This window comes from Solanum stenotomum, chromosome 8, assembly GCF_019186545.1.
Source record: "Solanum stenotomum isolate F172 chromosome 8, ASM1918654v1, whole genome shotgun sequence".
NCBI lineage: Eukaryota > Viridiplantae > Streptophyta > Magnoliopsida > Solanales > Solanaceae > Solanum > Solanum stenotomum.
This window is the reverse complement of record NC_064289.1, coordinates 428,111-445,009: the sequence shown is the minus strand read 5'-3', so window position 1 is coordinate 445,009 and position 16,899 is coordinate 428,111. Positions and strand designations below refer to the sequence as shown.

At 33.0% G+C, this 16,899-nt stretch overlaps 3 protein-coding genes across 3 annotated transcripts in view; 2 read left to right on the top strand and 1 right to left on the bottom strand.

The window, feature by feature from the left end:
• Nucleotides 1-4,272, top strand: part of LOC125872136 (protein transport protein Sec24-like CEF) — a 17,772-nt gene extending 13,500 nt beyond the window's left edge. The window contains exons 19-26 of the mRNA XM_049552814.1: nucleotides 666-743; nucleotides 909-1,047; nucleotides 1,868-2,032; nucleotides 2,478-2,623; nucleotides 2,771-2,950; nucleotides 3,432-3,520; nucleotides 3,673-3,704; nucleotides 3,863-4,272. Of these exons, the coding sequence (XP_049408771.1) occupies nucleotides 666-743; nucleotides 909-1,047; nucleotides 1,868-2,032; nucleotides 2,478-2,623; nucleotides 2,771-2,950; nucleotides 3,432-3,520; nucleotides 3,673-3,704; nucleotides 3,863-3,969 (936 nt within the window). The 3' untranslated portion in view covers nucleotides 3,970-4,272. The remainder of the gene's footprint in view (nucleotides 1-665; nucleotides 744-908; nucleotides 1,048-1,867; nucleotides 2,033-2,477; nucleotides 2,624-2,770; nucleotides 2,951-3,431; nucleotides 3,521-3,672; nucleotides 3,705-3,862) is intronic.
• Nucleotides 4,273-6,136: 1,864 nt separating this feature from the next.
• On the top strand, nucleotides 6,137-6,877 carry LOC125873354 (uncharacterized). The gene has a single exon (XM_049554267.1). It carries the CDS (start codon nucleotides 6,250-6,252, stop codon nucleotides 6,691-6,693), a length of 444 nt encoding a protein of 147 aa, XP_049410224.1. The 5' UTR covers nucleotides 6,137-6,249; the 3' UTR covers nucleotides 6,694-6,877.
• Nucleotides 6,878-8,728: 1,851 nt separating this feature from the next.
• On the bottom strand, nucleotides 8,729-11,612 carry LOC125874999 (40S ribosomal protein S24-1). The gene is made up of 6 exons (XM_049556049.1): nucleotides 11,480-11,612; nucleotides 11,265-11,339; nucleotides 11,105-11,146; nucleotides 10,040-10,210; nucleotides 9,030-9,116; nucleotides 8,729-8,919 (listed from the first exon to the last, which is right to left on the bottom strand). The coding sequence occupies exons 2-6, from the start codon at nucleotides 11,334-11,336 to the stop codon at nucleotides 8,890-8,892; spliced, it is 402 nt and encodes a 133-aa protein (XP_049412006.1). The 5' UTR covers nucleotides 11,337-11,339; nucleotides 11,480-11,612; the 3' UTR covers nucleotides 8,729-8,889.
• Between the last annotated feature and the right edge of the window lie 5,287 nt (nucleotides 11,613-16,899).

Genomic DNA, 16,899 nt, shown 5'->3' with positions numbered 1-16,899 from the left:
AGAATTATGCAGAAACTGCACATCTGTATTAACTTCGAAGCATCTGCAGCACATTTCTTTGGCTAATACCAAATGTGGTCCTGTTCTTTTGGTGAGTTTTGGGGGGTGGAGATGATGCAACAGAATCATGTTGTGACATGTTGGTTCGTTACTTGTTTATCACATATGTTTTTACCCAGCCTTTTTTCATATCAAGATGAAGCTTGTAAGTCATCTTTTCAGATTGTCCATGGTCAAAATACCCAAATGAATGTTACATGGCCCATCAGTGTGAAAGTTCACAAGTCCAAAAGTACCCAAAGGTGCATATCTTATAAGTTAAACATTTTGGGAGAACCTTATGAGTTGAAATTTGCTTCCTAAAGGGCTTACGTTAATCTAAAAACCACACGTGTCGGTAAGGGATTTTAGTTCATGTTTTGAATGGAGTTACTAACATGGGCTTTTCTGTATGCATGTTTACACTGTTAATTCACCTTTTCCGGTGTGAACATTTACACTCAAAAGTTTCTACACTGTTGATTCCCTGTTGAATGTGCTGGTTTGACCGAGTGTGTTCATTTCTAAGTGAGCTTTGTGCAGATTGACTGACAAAACAATTATGGTTACATTGAAACATGATGAATAAGGTGTGTTCATTTCTAAGTGAGCGTTCCCTTGTGCAGATTGACTGTGACAAAACAATTATGGTTTCATTGAAACATGATGACAAATTGCAGGATGGTTCAGAATGTTCTTTTCAGGTACAAATTTATTTTGAGTCTTCAGCAATGAGTTTTTGGTCAATCGTATTTGCCGTGTTTCTGTATGTATATTTTTCCCTGCCACTGTTCTCTCCTTTTTTACTTTTTTCTTCCCTGGTGCAATATGCTGGCCCCATTTACAAGAGATTGTTTCTGTGTTTCCAGTCGGCTGTTCTTTACACTACCATTGATGGCCAAAGAAGAATCCGAGTTTCAACTTTGGCTCTGCCTTGCACAACTATGTTGAGTAATCTGTTTCGATCAGCTGACTTGGACACCCAGTTTGCTTGCATCTTAAAGCAAGGTAGAGGATACTATGTAATAATACACCGTGTCATATTCGAGCCTGTTTGGATTGGCTTTTGCCTTATGACTTATAAGCCAAAATCCATAAGTTAGGATTTCTAACTTATGGCTTTTAGCTTATTTTTGTTATTTTGGCTTTAAAATAAGTGCTTATAAGCACTTTTTAACTTTACCCAAACGCTTCAAAACTGCTTAAAAGCTATTTTGGCTTAAAAGCACCTAAAATAAGTCAATCCAAACGGGCACTAAGTATAAGGTTGACAGTTGTAGCCAAATCATATATAAGATTGTGTGTGGACACCTACATGTCCATGGGTACAACATTGAATCTGATTGTTTCTGCAATGGTGCTCCTTTATAGTTCCCGTAACTCTTGTTCTGCATATTTGGAATTGAATCTGGATTTTAGGCAGGACTAACTTTGTGCTCATATTCTTTGCCGATGAAGAAGCTATATTTATCTCCCCTATCTCCTAAGAATCAGCAGCACAAGATCCTGCATTGAGGGCCTTAACATCCTGCTTCTCTTTCAGAAGCAAATACTTTTGTTTTTTCAATATTCCATCACACACAACACATTTAAAAGAAAAAAAGATCCTCCTGGCCAGAAGCAAATAATTTGAAGATAGCTCTTTACAGCTTATTAATCGTGTTGTTGTGGTCGACATAATTACTATGACGAGTTGCCAAGTGGCCTGCTTGCTTTTGATGTTTAATGTTATCTCATGCACTGTTGCTTTTCATTCTATTGTTCCCTTTTTGTCCTTGTTTATTATCTTAAAAGAGTAATCGTATTATGGTATTTTTCTTGCATGCAGCTGCCAGTGAAGTACCAACTGCTCCTCTCTCACGGATAAGAGAACAAGTGACAAACCTTTGCATCAATATTCTGCACTCTTACCGTAAATTCTGTGCCACAGTGTCATCCTCAGGGCAACTTATCCTTCCTGAGGCACTTAAACTTCTTCCTCTTTACACACTGGGTATATCTTGCCTTCCTTTTTACAAGCCTTTCATTTCCAAATGTTTTGACAGTGTTAGTTTATACATGCAGTGCAATTTTAAAACAATTTTCTTGCATTATTTCCTCTTCTTTTCGATTTTATATATTTAAGTTGACATATTGATCAAATGCCTATAACACTTTCTTCCTCTATGCTCCACCTTGGTTTCCTTTTGTTGCTATTCTAAGATTGTTAATTCAGTGTATTTTATGAGTTGGTTTCCTTTTCCTTTTGTTGCTATTCTAAACGAATGATCACCCATTCTTAGTATGTGCATTTTAGCTTCCGAATGCTTCCTACTTATAGTGCATATTGAATGACTGTCTCTAATTTTCTTTGTCACTACAAAAGTACTTCTTGTGCCAATTCTTGTGCAATCAATTATGTAAAAGCTATATTCTTATAAGTTTTCTTAATATTTCAGCTTTGGTTAAAAGCACTGGACTTAGAGCAGATGGACAGATCGATAGTAGGTCCTTCTGGATAAATTATGTTTCCCCTCTCTCTACTCCATTGGCAATCCCTCTGGTCTACCCTAGATTGATAGCAATTCACGAATTCGATACTAAGGTATGTACTTGTATTTATGGATTTTGTTTCCCTTTTTTCTTTTGCCTTTGTAAGTCAAGTTGGTAGTTCTATTCATTTTCTTGATTCCCTTTAAACATTATTTTCGGATTACATTTCTTACATTTCATTCTGTATTTGAATTTGTAGGAGAATGACGATTCTCTTATTCCCCCTTCTATTCCGCTTTCCAGTGAACACATTACTGACAATGGTATCTATCTTCTCGAGAACGGCGAGGACTGTTTGATATATGTTGGGAACTCTGCAGATCCTAATGTTATCCATCAGCTGCTAGGCATTTCATCTGCTGAGGAAATTCCTGCTCAGGTAATTTGACTTGTCTTCTGCTGTTGATTGTTAATATTTTTCCAAATGTATAAGTAGGTAAAAGAGAGGGAAACACATTCTCAGCACCCTTCTTCCTAGGATTCTCATTTGATACATGTGGCTGAAAAAGTGCATTTAATTTGTATTGATTATTTTTGAATGGCTTTGGTCAAACTGTATAAATCCATGGTGGTCAGATGTGTCAGGCAGGTACTTTTGTCGCAAGCCAAAGTATGAGGCTTGCATTCAGACCACCTATCCTATTTGATGGTTTGTGCAATTTTATTCAACAGTCATATCTTAAAAGTAAACCTGTTTTTTTCTTAATACCTTCTTCTCCAACTTATTAGGCTCTTGGGTTCGTTAGGTTCTTGATTGACAAAACAGTCAAATGTTTCTTTTTTTCCATTGGTGAAGCAAAGAAATTACTTATTGTAATTTAGCTCCTCTTGCGTAGATTCTGAATTTCCCTTTCTCTCAGTTTGTTCTGCAGCAGTATGACAATCCACTCTCTAAGAAGCTCAATGACATCATTAATGATATTAGACGCCAAAGGTGTAACTATCTCCGGTATGATTCTTCTTTTTCTGTGTATTTGCTCCTACCTTTTAGGAGACGGTTCATCAATTACTTTTCATTACTTAATGAATACAATGTGATAGGCATATCTGTAACACATAATATGTCTAATTTCTGATATATTATCAATTTGATCTTGGCAGCTTAAAATTATGCAAAAAGGGAGATTCGTCAGGTTTGTATCCAGTAACATATTTTTGCACTTCTATCCCCAATCTTAACATACATAGATTATTAGTCATTTTAAATCAATTTAACATTCTCCCTACTCTTAGCTGCTTAGTGTTAACACTTGATATGATATCTTGCAATGACCATGAATCTCTTTGTCAGGCATGTTATTTCTCTCGCACATGGTAGAAGACAAGACACAAAATGGACTTTCATATGTCGAGTTTCTAGTACATATCCATCGACATATTCAAAATAAAATGGCTTGAGAAAATATCCAGTTTTGTTCATGAATTTTGATTATAGAGAAGTGGGGTACATATGTTTTCAGTATGAAGAGATGCATATGAGCTATCCAGGTGTGGCCCCCATCCATGGCTTCAGAGCTATCGTAGTTTTTTTGAGGTGCAGCGCATACTCAAAATGAACGGACAAAAAGTAATATTTTTATGTATTTTCACAGTGATAGTGTTATTTATTCTGATTATTTTTCTTGACGTGAAAATGTAGAATTAAAATGGAATCAGTTTTGTTGACTATATTGGGTATGGTGTTAAAAATGTGTTTTTTTTGTCCGCGTTTGCTCTCTTGATCTCAGAGCATCATGAACTGAACTTTGTGTTGTAGCATCATTTCGATTTACTTTGAGATTGAGTGAATATGTAGAATGCCTCTGCTTGAACTTTGGGTTTCAATCTACAGATAGAGCTCTGCATATATGAACAATAAAGAGAAGGTAGTTTTAGTATCAGAAGAAGATACTGTGGTTCCAAGACAAAACCAACTGGGACTTCATTATTAAAATCGTTTTAATGCTCACGTTAGCTTTAAACTGAATTAGATGGAAGTAACAATTAAGAATTCCATCAGAAAGACCTGATGGACTGACATAGGGGAAAACAGTACGCAAGCATACAAATAATCGTTCATAAGTTATACTGTATTTTAATTTTCTATAACCAACTTTTAACTTTATAAAATTATCCCTCCATATAATAACTATATTTTCCTTATTGCTAATGCTTATAGAAATAGAATCTCTAAGATTTTGACCAAATATACTATATTTATGACAGAATGTTATTCAAGTTTCCTCTATTAGTCATTTGGTAGACCTTCCTCAAGAAGAAATGATTGGCAGTGGTCTTGTTAACTTTAATGTTTAGAGTTTTCTTGTATGATAACTCTTAATAGCAAGTAGGCAGTATGTTTTCATTTTGAACTCCTTACTTGATATTCCAGAATTCTACAAGGAGGTGCAGTACAATTATGTAATTGAAAAACTGTGTGGTCTGTTCCATGGCACAATGCAAACTTTGTGACGTGAGAAACTATTTGATGTTGACACACAAATGGCTTTTGGAAGCATCCCCGCAACTTCCTATTCTTTTGTCCCTCTCGCACAATTCACCAACACAATATTATTCTAAACATGTTTAATTAAGATTTGTACTTAGAGTAGCACGCATTGAATATAAAAAGATGATTTGGACAAAGTAGGCCTAAAATCACAAAAGTTCCGTTACATGTATTATTGCTTTGTGACAATGACTTTTTAAAAGTAATTTTACTTAATCATATAAGTATATGATGATTCAATTGTTAAACTGTGTTTATAGTTCAAGTCGAAATAGTGAGTGAGATTAGATTTTGCTTCTTCTAATCGAATACGTCTTTCCAAGATTAACAAAGTGTACAGGTCAGTTTTGGTACGCAGAGAAAAGTGATCAAGAAATCAGTTTCATAATTATATACCAAATTAAAATTCAAATCAAATAGACATAGTGCCGTACAATTATTATATTCATAATAACATGTGTTCTAGTGCTGGAGAGAAGTTAGGAGTTTTCTTCTTCTTTTTTTTATAAAAAGAAAAGAATAGATTCTCTTTGGGTGGAATTAATGTAATAGTATTATTACGTAACTACTACAACTGGATGATCTTAACTGATGCTTAAGTCAACGTATAGATATCACTGATTAAACATAACGATGAGATTCCATCACTATTCATTTTCTTAAATTTGATCAGATCTCATTTATTAAAATTGTAATACTAACTTCCACTCTTCCTCATATATTCATAATTGATGATGAAGACAATTTTCTATATAATTCCCAATTATCAAGAAAAAAAAAAGGGATCTAAATCTTCAAAAGTACCTGTTACCATGTATTAATTTTATACTAATAAAGAAGGATTTATCGAAAATAGTTTTTCTAGTTGTATTATATTTAAGTATATTATTGTTGTTGTATTTAAGGACCTGTACAGTACAATATTTATTTTATTTTATATTATATTATACAATAAGTGAGTATTTATCTCCTTTTTCTTTTATGTTTATTTATTATAATTTAGTGATAACATAAAATAATAGAGTAGTATATATATATAAATAAAAAACAGATCAACCTGCCCATTTGTTACTAAAGCCAGGATTTCCACTACAGTTTACTCCTATAACTCTACACACAAATCTGTTTGGGTTTTTCTGCACCAATTTACTTATTTTAACAAGGGTTTAATTCTTTCAAGCTTATAAGCCATGAAGGTTCATCCAGTAACAAGTAACGTTTTGTCTCCGGCGAACGGCTCAGTTTACCGGAAAAAGAAGCTCCGGAGACTACCTCATATTTTTGCCAAGGTTCTAGAACTTCCCTTTCATTCCGATTCTGATGTTTCAATCCACGAAACGCCCGATTCGTTGCGATTCGTCATCCCAACTGATGATATCGGCGATAATATTAGGGCTCACATAGTTGAGATCTATCCGGGTGTTACTAAGATTGTTATCGGAGCTGATAACGTTTTTGATTCGTCTTTGTCTGGATTGGACCTCGACTTGTGGCGGTTTCGGCTTCCCGCGGCAACTGTGCCGGAACTGGCTAGTGCCCGTTTTAGTGACGGTGAGTTGGTGGTCACGGTACCCAAAGGGGCGGATGACGACGGTGATATCGTCGGAGCAGGTCGTTTTGTTCTTGTACTATAATCCTCTTTTGTCTCACTCGATTGTTTTTCAGGTTTTAATTATTTTTTTTTATTTGCTTTAGTTAATTGTGGCTCGTCCTGTCAATGGGATATAATTTGAACTATCTAATGTTTGAATTGAATGTTCGTATTGCATAAGCTTCTCTTTAGATGTATATAAGATCATAGTTTTTGGGGGGTTTCAATTTATTAGTAGGCTTTTGGCCATAGATTCCAAATATTTCACTCTATTTGGAATTTATGAATTTGAAGTTGCTTTTGGTTAAATTTTTCATCTTCATTTTTTGCAAAGGAGAGCACTTTATTTTGACTTGATGAAGATGCAATTGGAAAGCAGGTTTGATACCACTTTTCCAACAACAAATTATTATTCTGGAAAAAGTGAATAATTCCCGTGGCAAAATGACTCCTTAGTATGACTGTAACTAACTAGTAGAAAGGAAAAGAAGAAGCTTTTTGTTAAATGTTGTCTTATAATTTTGGTATTCGAGTTTGAAGTTTGTCATTATCACGAAATGGTTGATTGTTTTCCTATGGTAGTTGGTTTCATCTTTACTTTCTGGTACTGCAGTTGCTCGAATTCCTTCTCCTTTGTTGGGTTTATGGTTCCCCATTCTTAGTCTCTTTAGGCTGTACTACCTGTGCCTATAAGGGACAATATCTGGATTGTGTTTTCCGTTTATACATCATTGGAAGAGAATGAAAAAGGATAACTTAATGAATTATTTCATTTCCTTTTGGAAAGAAGTAACTTTTACATGATCATTATTATCCTTTAAGGATGGGGCACCCAGCAGCATATTTTACCAATTCACTCCTTTGCTTGCTGTCTTAAACCAATTAGTAGGCCTGTAGATATCAACGTGCTGCTTCAAAATAGCTGGGTTTTTTTTTTTTTTGTCAAACTAATACATTCATTCCTCTCTATAACAATGTTGTTTTTCTGGATATTTTTTGGATTCTATAGCGAAATGTTGTTATAGAGAAAATGTAATATGATATAACATGAAAATCGGTTCCAAAGAAGGTATGGGAATGAGAAAAGGAGTTTTAGCTGTGGTAAAAGTGTTCTTAGTCTGGCAGGCAAAGCATCCCTTTCAGATCCATCACTCAATTCGACAAGAGCCCCGATTCGTCGGGCACTATATAGTTAAAAACTTTTCATTTTCAAACTCAAATCCGTTTTGGTTTAGCTTATAGCCAATACAGACAATCGTTCGCCAGCACCCCTGGGCTGAATGAGTGACAGGGAGGCGTCTCAGCAAGTTTTTTCCATTTGAGCCCCCATGTTTATGTTATCCACATTTCAGTTGGCAATTTGTACGTGGCGTTGTTGCAGGTTAGATTCCCACATTAGTCAGGGAACATAGTGGTCTCCTCATATGGACTTGGCAATCTTACTTAGGGAAAGGAAACGACGTGGTGGACTTGGGAATCTCTAACTTTTTGGGATGAATTAAGACAAGTGTCACATCTTTATCACAATCATGCCCCATATTAGTGTTCTGGAGTGTGTTAAAGTGCAAATTGGTTGGGAAAGAACTAGTGATCTCCCTGTATGGGCCTTTGGACAATCATCTAGCTTTAGAGTTGAGTCATATCTTTACTACCACAAAGCAATATCAAGATTGCACAGGGTAATTATCGTCAAAATGCCTATGGATATTATCCTACACTGATTTAAGGTGCCTTTGGCTATTAATGGTCGTTTGGTATGTCCTTCCAACCTAATACTATTTCTCTCTCACCTTTTTACTTTCTTATCAATGAACCAACCTCTTTCCTTTTAGCGGTTATCACTTCAGCGATTTTTCAGAAGTGAAGACTATCAACTACAGCTGTACCATTAACAAAATGTGTTTGATTGCACCAAAAAAAAATATATATATATATTACTTTCCACTTTATCAGTTTTAATTGGGCAGTAAGAACTCAACGAAGGTTGCTAGTCAAGATGTTTTTTTCAAATAAGTTAGTAACGTAATCATAATCCTTGTAGCAACACTTGAAATGGTGATTATAAAATAAAGAACATGTTCAGAAAAACGCTACACTCCCAAATTCACTAAGTTTAGAAGTACTAGCACATAAACATGCAAATATAATTTGAGTGACAACCAAAATTGAAAAGATTCTGCATAAATGTCCAGAGAAACATAAATAATATGGAAAACGTTTTCAGCATCTCACTGGCAGATCATTTCTTCTTGGCATCTCCTGCCTTAGTCTGCAAAAATCAAGCAACCAGTATCAGCACAAGAATAAAATAAAACGATCCAAAATCAAAAGAACCTCTCTCAATGTTGTAGCTGTAAAGGCAAAAATAAAAACCATTACCTTCTTGACACCGCGTACTTTCTTGGCTCTATTCTTCCGCTCCTTCATCTGCTTCCTAGATTTCTCAACCTTTGTGTCTAATCCATTCTGCAAGTGTTGTTCAATAGTAAGACATTATTTTTGCCACAAAACAAAAATTACAGCCAAATTCAATCATTAAGCCCACAAATTTAACACTGAAGACAGTGAAGGTGCATTCAACATAATGGAGCAACAAACTCAAGCAAATACTTTACTTAAAGATGAGTGCTTGAATTAGCACAGCTAGAATACTAAAAACAGATCACCGAGACAAACATACATAAGAGAAAGCAACAGCAACAAATGCAACACAACATAACTCAAACTAATAGTCTTTTCGACAGAAACAATCAAAGTAATGCAGACCTACAGCTTGCAATTACTTTTCGATATCAAAAGAACAAAAGGACAATATTAGTGTAGTTGTGTAAGACACTCAACTTCTGAAATGATGAAACTGCACATGCGAGTCTTGTTATGCCATCTAATCTTTTCTTGTAAGCACATTTTACTGAACTTTATCTAGAATAATAAAGATTCTTGAATTGACAAATACCATGCAATGATTCTTTACTACAAATTCATCTAAAATATGGTTAGTGCACAAAAAAACAAAAAAGGAGCAAAGAGATGAATAGATGTGAGGCGTTTGCACCCATCTCAACTCTTAGCACAAATAAATCCTCAGAAACAAGAAAAATTGTTTCTATAGTTTCCTTACTTATACTCGCTTAAAGAACAAAGTCGAAACAAAGTGAAATTCGAAAACCATGTCACAACATTTTTCACGCTAAGGCCCCATAGGGATGTAAAGATAAGATACTAAAACTACAAAAATCATTCAAAGATGATAAACCATGAAGCAAATATTAGTTCCTTACCATCTACAAAACTTATAAACCACGAGTTTATTAAGGAGTTTTGGTATCACATGACTTTCTTGACTTAATGACTTCTATGCAAAAATAAAACACAGAAATGATTCTTACCCTGATCAGCCTGTACTTTGGCTCATATTTCTTTGCGTTCTCGACAGAATCATAGATCAAGCCAAAACCAGTAGATTTGCCTCCTCCAAAATGGGTCCTGAACTTAAACACAAAGATTGCATTGGGATCTTTCACCTCGTACATCCTTGACAATTTCTCTTTCAACTCGGCCTGCAAGGAAATGTTAAGCAGGTAAGAAATTAAAACCAAAGGTATATAACAATCAAATGAGCAATAAGAGCTTAGCACTCTCTCTGTTTTTTTGGGAATCGTGAAGACCGGTTCAAGCTTGTGCGCACCTCAACTAATTCCACGAGGTACGTGCTAGCTCCAACATACATAGGTATGAGTAACTCTATCACCAATTTGTTCTTCCCCACAAGCACATGTACCGGTATATATCTATATCCAACAAGGCTTGGAGCCTTGGACAGAAATTTTGAACCATGGTTCTCAACCTCTCTCTCCCCAATATCAATTACTCCCTCTGTCCCAATTTAAGTGAAACTCTGTCCTTTTTAGTCCATCATAAAAGGGCTGACACATTTCTATATTTAATAATAATTCAACCTTAAACCTTTCATTTTACTCTTAATGAGATGATTTAAGGTCACACAAATATCTAAGGCTTCCTAAAGACCACAAGTTTCAAAAGTTTCTTTTTATTATTAAACTAGGTGACCAGTTAAACACCATCCCATAAATTAGGACAGAGGGAGTAATAATCATAAACTAGTTGGATTCTGCACTATATCCCTTATTAAGTTAGACTATTTTCAAGTTTCTTCTTCCTCTAGAGGAGAGAGGAGCTTGGAAGAAGACATATTTTGCATCAAATAAGCACATTTGCTTCTCAGACTAAGTTGACTAACTAGAAGATATATTTTGCATCAAATAAGCACATTTGCTTCTCAGACTAAGTTGACTGCCTATATGACTACTCAATAGCCACTTTGATCTAAACTCATTTCATTCTAATAACCAATAATTGTATTAACGACCACTAATTAGCTGAACTTGCAAGGCAATCAGAAAAATAAAGCAATATGAGTTTGTTTGTCAAACCTTTGAAACGTTGGCCCTTCCAGGATGCAAAACGTCGATAATCTGAAAAAATGGCATGCCATTAGAACAGATAAAAACAGATCAACAAGTATGAAGTTTAAGATATGCACTGCAGCACAGCAACTGTTGTTAGTATTAGATAATGCGTCTTAAGACTTACGAATTGTTTCCTCGCAAGTAGACGATTGGTCATGAACTTCCTTGTTCTAATGGTAACTGCCTTGTCCGCCATTTTCTGTTAACAGAATTCATCATCAAATTCAACTAAAATTTACTTGCATTTTTTAATAGAAAATGTCTAAACGTATAGCTATGTAATCTACAAAAACAGAATTTATGATTTACTAATAGAAAATAAAGGGATTGAAATTATACTTCTGTGCCCCTGCAAATAACCCCGGCGCCTCCGCTCTGAATACTGTTCTTCAGAGACCTTGCTCTTTTCTTTGCAAAAATGGAGGCTTTGTTTTAGGGTTTTTGAGCTTTTAGAAGCGGTATATGAACTTTTGGGCCATTCAACGACTGTCAGGCCCATTTTTAATGGATAGTTAATGGGCCTAAAATAAAAAATGGAAAAACTACACAATATAGCAAACATATACTATAATTTATAGGGCAAACTACATAAATCCCACTAGTTTAGGTTTTAATTACGAAGATTCTCGATAGTTTTAAATATTACTTTCTCTACCATATTTCTTGCTTATTAGGATACATGAGTATGAATCCGCGAGATACATGTATCTGCCGAATTTTTAAATCGAGATACATATTTTATTTGTTTAAATTAATTAGTTGCAACCGATTTCCTAAATTAGAGAAGTAATTGAGATACAAGTATCTACCATATTTCGTGCTTAGGATACATGAGTATGAATCCGCGAGATACATGTATGTGCCAAATTTTAAAATAGATATACATATTTTATTTGTTTAAATTAATTAGTTGTAACTGATTTCCTAAATTAGATTAGTAATTGAGATACAAGTATATACCATATTTTGTGCTTAGGATACATGAGTCTGAATCTGGGAGATACAGGCGTCTGCCGAATTTTAAAATTGAGATACATATTTTATTTGTTTAAATTAATTAGTTGTAACTTATTTCCTTAATCAACGGAGTAATTGAGATGCATGTGTCATTACTCGCGAGATACATGATGAATAGTCAACCATTTTAATTGGATCGTTCCTAAACTTAGTTCTACTCTCCGCTCAAATGTTGAAAGATGAATAGTCAGAACCTGCAACCATCGCAACATTGTTAACGAAAACATACAAATAAAAATGAAAGTCAATATTAATCAGCCATTAAAATAGTATGAAGAACTAACAAATTCAACCAATGAAAAAATCCTAAATTTGAACTTTGAAACTACTACATCTGTGAATCAGATACATGAAAATGGTGTCAAACAAAAATACATCAACCAAAAAAAATAAAATACTTTACCTCTATATATAATGCTGCTTATGTAAAGTTGGGTATGAAATTTTTACATCCAAAATATGCATTGAATAGGTTGAGAAGAAGGGGTAATGGAAGATGAAGGATAATAATGTGTAGGTATGGGTAAAGATACAAAGGAGACGTGTGACTGGGGAGGGAAACGGTGGAATTGGAAAGAGAGAAATTGATTTGAATTGTAAAAAGTCTCAATAATTAAGGAAGTATAATGTTAGGATAATTATTAATTACCACTTTTAATGGAATTGTGTATTTGATTATATTTTTTAAAAGATACGGTATATTTATTAAAAAATGGTATTATAAGTAATATTTTTAAACTAGTGAGAATATATGTATTTATGGTATGAAAGTATGTCTATATAGGTAGTTTTTCCTAATTTATAATACTCAACTATAGTTTAAATTTTTTAATGTTAACAGCGATACTATCAATTTTATAGCAAAAGGTGAGTTTATACGACGTATATCAAGCTAATGTCCAATTACATTCAATCTTTTACTCTCTCTCTTTCTCTCTCTCTCTCTTCCCTTACCTTTTTTTCTCTTTTCTTGTTCCAAAATCAAATCAAACTCTAGTATTATGTTCCCTTCCCAAAATTATGATTTTGAATCAAATCAAACTCTAATTTTATTTTCTTCCTAAAATTGCAACTTTGAAGGTGAATGTTCATCAACGTTAAATTCTCATAGAATCAGGTAACTTCTATTTAGTTGTTTCAAATTATTAATTTTTTGAGTTAATATTTTTTTTTTTTGTATTGGTATCATTCAATTTCAATTAGGGTTAATCAAAAGGTACTTCTAAAATTGATATTTTAATGGCGGAACAAAGGAGGGTTAGAAGAGGTATACTACATAATGCTCATTCTTTGGATGTTCCTTTTTTTTTTTTGGCAACTGAGATACAAATAAAGATTTCACAATAATTCATACTGACGTAACAACTTAGTCAAGATCAAGGGTCAAAGTGTGTCAAGAGAAAAGAAAGTGTTGAACTTTCAAAATCTTCAAAATTCTCCAACAGAGGAATCTAAAAGAAGAGGCATTGTATCATACCTTTCAATATTGAGTTTGTATTCATATTTCATTTTGGACAAATCTATTGTATACATATTCATTATTGAATGAAGCAATAAAAATCACGTGCTTATACTGTATCACACGTTGTATTCTTTGTATTCAGTGTATCCTTTTGTATTTTTCATATTCTAAATATATATTTTGATATGTTGTATCAAATTTTGTTCATATTGCGTGGTGCAATTGTATTCATGTATCAACCCTCAAAAAATTAGCACACATTTGTATTAGTTACTAGCAATTATAATAGTAGGTATTCAAGAATTCTTAGGTTGAATGAACCAACAAATATATGTATTCATACTGTAATAAAACTTGTATTCTTTGTATTTGTATTCATTATATCTTTTTGTATTTTTCATATGCGAAATGTGTAATACATGCATCAGTCTTGAAATTATTTGGCACCATTGCATTGATGTATCAATTCTAACAAAATTTTATACAAATTTTGAAAACAGTAATCATCAAATCAAAGTGGCGTGATTTAACGTATTGTCATTTTTTAAAAATGGATTCTGCCGTTTTAAATGTCCTCAACTTTTAATTTGTATACTAGTATACAAAAAAACAAACTTTGGATTGTTTTAATTGATTAATGGAAACTTGAGATTTTAACGGACTTAATTAAAGGTCTGTCAATTATAATAAGAAATTTACCTTATTTAGTGCTTTATAATTATAAATGTAGTAATGTATTAAAAAAAATGGCAGACATAGGATACGGCTAGATAAGTTAGAAAGTATAGTCATTTTATGTAAATATCACACTTATGGCTATTCCAATTTAATAATCCTAAAACTATAGTCATTTTTGTAAGTTGCTCATAAAAAATGAAACTTTTCACGGATAAACTTCACAAATAGCCACTTTTACTACATTTTTAATTGAAAAATAGACATAAGTTTTATTTAGATTCTATAGTGACTTGTTTGAAAAAGCTGTTTGTTATGAAAACAAACATTCTGTTATTATTTACTCCACGATGATTTTGATGTGAACTCACAAACAAAAAGCATAATACAAGAAATTTGTAATCGCACATGAGAAAGGCTTTTACCATGTTGCTTTTATTTTTGTGTAAAATATCAAACGAAATAATATGCTAATGAGTGAATTTGAACTCTGTAAGTTGAAACACTGTTCAAATGAGTTGGTGTGTACACAACATGTGTTTCTTTTGCTTTTTTGATTGTCCATTGGAAGTTAAATTTTGATGACACAAAAATATTAATCTCACGATTGTTTATCCATGAAATGATGCTTGTAAACTATCAAGCTTTCGCCTATATATCATGGATAGAAAGTTCACATGGAGCAATATTCATCAAGTCAATTGAACTAGAGATGGTAAATAGACAGAGAGAACTAATTATACTTTTTGGTTAAGTGTGTTCTAGGTTGACTTGAGCTACCTACCTAGAATTACTCCAAGTTTCATGCATCTATGAGTATATACTTTTAGTGTCCAACAGGATTAATTGGTGAAGAAAGTAGAGCAACTTTCACATATAACAAACACAAAAATCATCTTTGTATGTTATAGCTATAGTTTGCATAATTGTGCTTCATAGCAAACATAAATATGTATATTTCGCTATATATATACAAAAGAAAGCAGTTGTATAATTTCGATAAACATATACAAAACAAAGCAGTTGTATAATCTGTTTTGGTATACATATACAAAAGATCAATTGTATAATATGTGTTTGTATAAAGCGAGAAAGAGAGAAAAACAAAAGAAAACTGGGCAAGGAAAGATCGTATTTGTATAATCATAAGTGTATAGAACGAAAATATATGCATTTGTATTTGTATATACAATTTTCTCTCGCTTTATACAAACACAAACACAATGTATATATTTGTGTTTGTATAAAGTGAGAGAGGCAAGTGAGCGAGCGAGATCTGGGATAGTGGCGAGCGAGATCTAGGAGAGGGGAGAGACGGGAACGAAAATATATGTATATATACAATTTTCTCTCGCTTTATACAAACACAAACACATTTTATACGTTTGCATTTTTTGTATAAAGTGAGAGAGGCGAGTGAGCGAGCGAGATCTGAAAGAGTGGCGAGCGAGATATGGGAGAGGGGAGAGAGGGGAACGAAAATATATGTATATATACAATTTTCTCTCGCTTTATACAAACACAAACACATTTTATACATTTGCGTTTGTATAAAAAGCGAGAGAGGCAAGAGAGAGAACGAGAGTGGCGAGCAAGATTGACCGGGAGAGAGGCAAAATAGCAACAGTTTGCTATGGGGTACAATTAAATCAAATTATATTTGTAGCATTTAATTTAAATTAATAATTTGCTATTATATACAATTTTTCCAAGAAAGTATGAAATTCGTGATTTGATTATGGGGACAGAATATGCCGACGTGGAATGAGAATCACATGCACTAAACTACCAATTAGGCCCACATTCACATTGCGAGAAAAGTAGCAAACGTTATAGCTTGAGACATATATATATACTTAGATATGGGACCCCGTGCCAATATATGTTACTGTTTCTGTTTTAATTTATGTGGTACCTACAAGGAGAGAAAATTCATTGTGGTTGAGAAATTTATAAGAAGACTGATTAGTGTTTCAAAGGGTAAGAAAAATTATTTGGAGAAAAAATCATTCTATTTATGGAATTCGTATCACATTAGGAGGAGAACAAGTAAAAATTTATTTTGTGATTTGAAAAGAGAGAAAATTAGATATTATTTCTTTCAACCTCATTATTCTTCTAATTTCTTTCTTCTTTTATTTTGTCATGATTTTTTGTATCTTTAATTAAAGTTTTTTTTTCTTATTTATCTTTAATTAAAGTTTATATATATTTTCTTAAAAAAGAATTTAAAAAGATGATCATATTTAGTTTCTTTCCTCATCAATGCTATTAATCTCATAATTAGTGTTATTTATATTATTTTCTTAATTACTTTTTTTTCTTTCATTTAATTATTTATTTGAAGAAATTAGTTATTATAACTTTATAAGAATTACACATGTATTTTTACATAATTGATTTGTTATTTTTAAAAATTTTGGATCATTCTTCATCTTAAAGTTTCTATCTATATGTAATAATAAAGCTAAAATAGAAAATGTGGGGTGACACCTTCTTAGCAATAGATACTTATTTATTCTTATCAATGTTTCTGACATTTTTTGTTATTTTTTCCTTAAAATAATTGTTGCCTCGATTTTTAGTTTTAGTTTTATTTTTTTAG

Excerpts from the sequence above, each read along its gene's own strand:
- LOC125873354 (XM_049554267.1), top strand. The coding sequence starts at position 6,250 with ATGAAGGTTCATCCAGTAACAAGTAACGTTTTGTCTCCGGCGAACGGC.
- LOC125874999 (XM_049556049.1), bottom strand. The coding sequence starts at position 11,336 with ATGGCGGACAAGGCAGTTACCATTAGAACAAGGAAGTTCATGACCAAT. Across the intron at positions 11,147-11,264 it reads TACTTGCGAGGAAACAATTC|ATTATCGACGTTTTGCATCC; the intron begins GTAAGTCTTAAG and ends CCATTTTTTCAG. Across the intron at positions 9,117-10,039 it reads CAAAGTACAGGCTGATCAGG|AATGGATTAGACACAAAGGT; the intron begins GTAAGAATCATT and ends CAACACTTGCAG.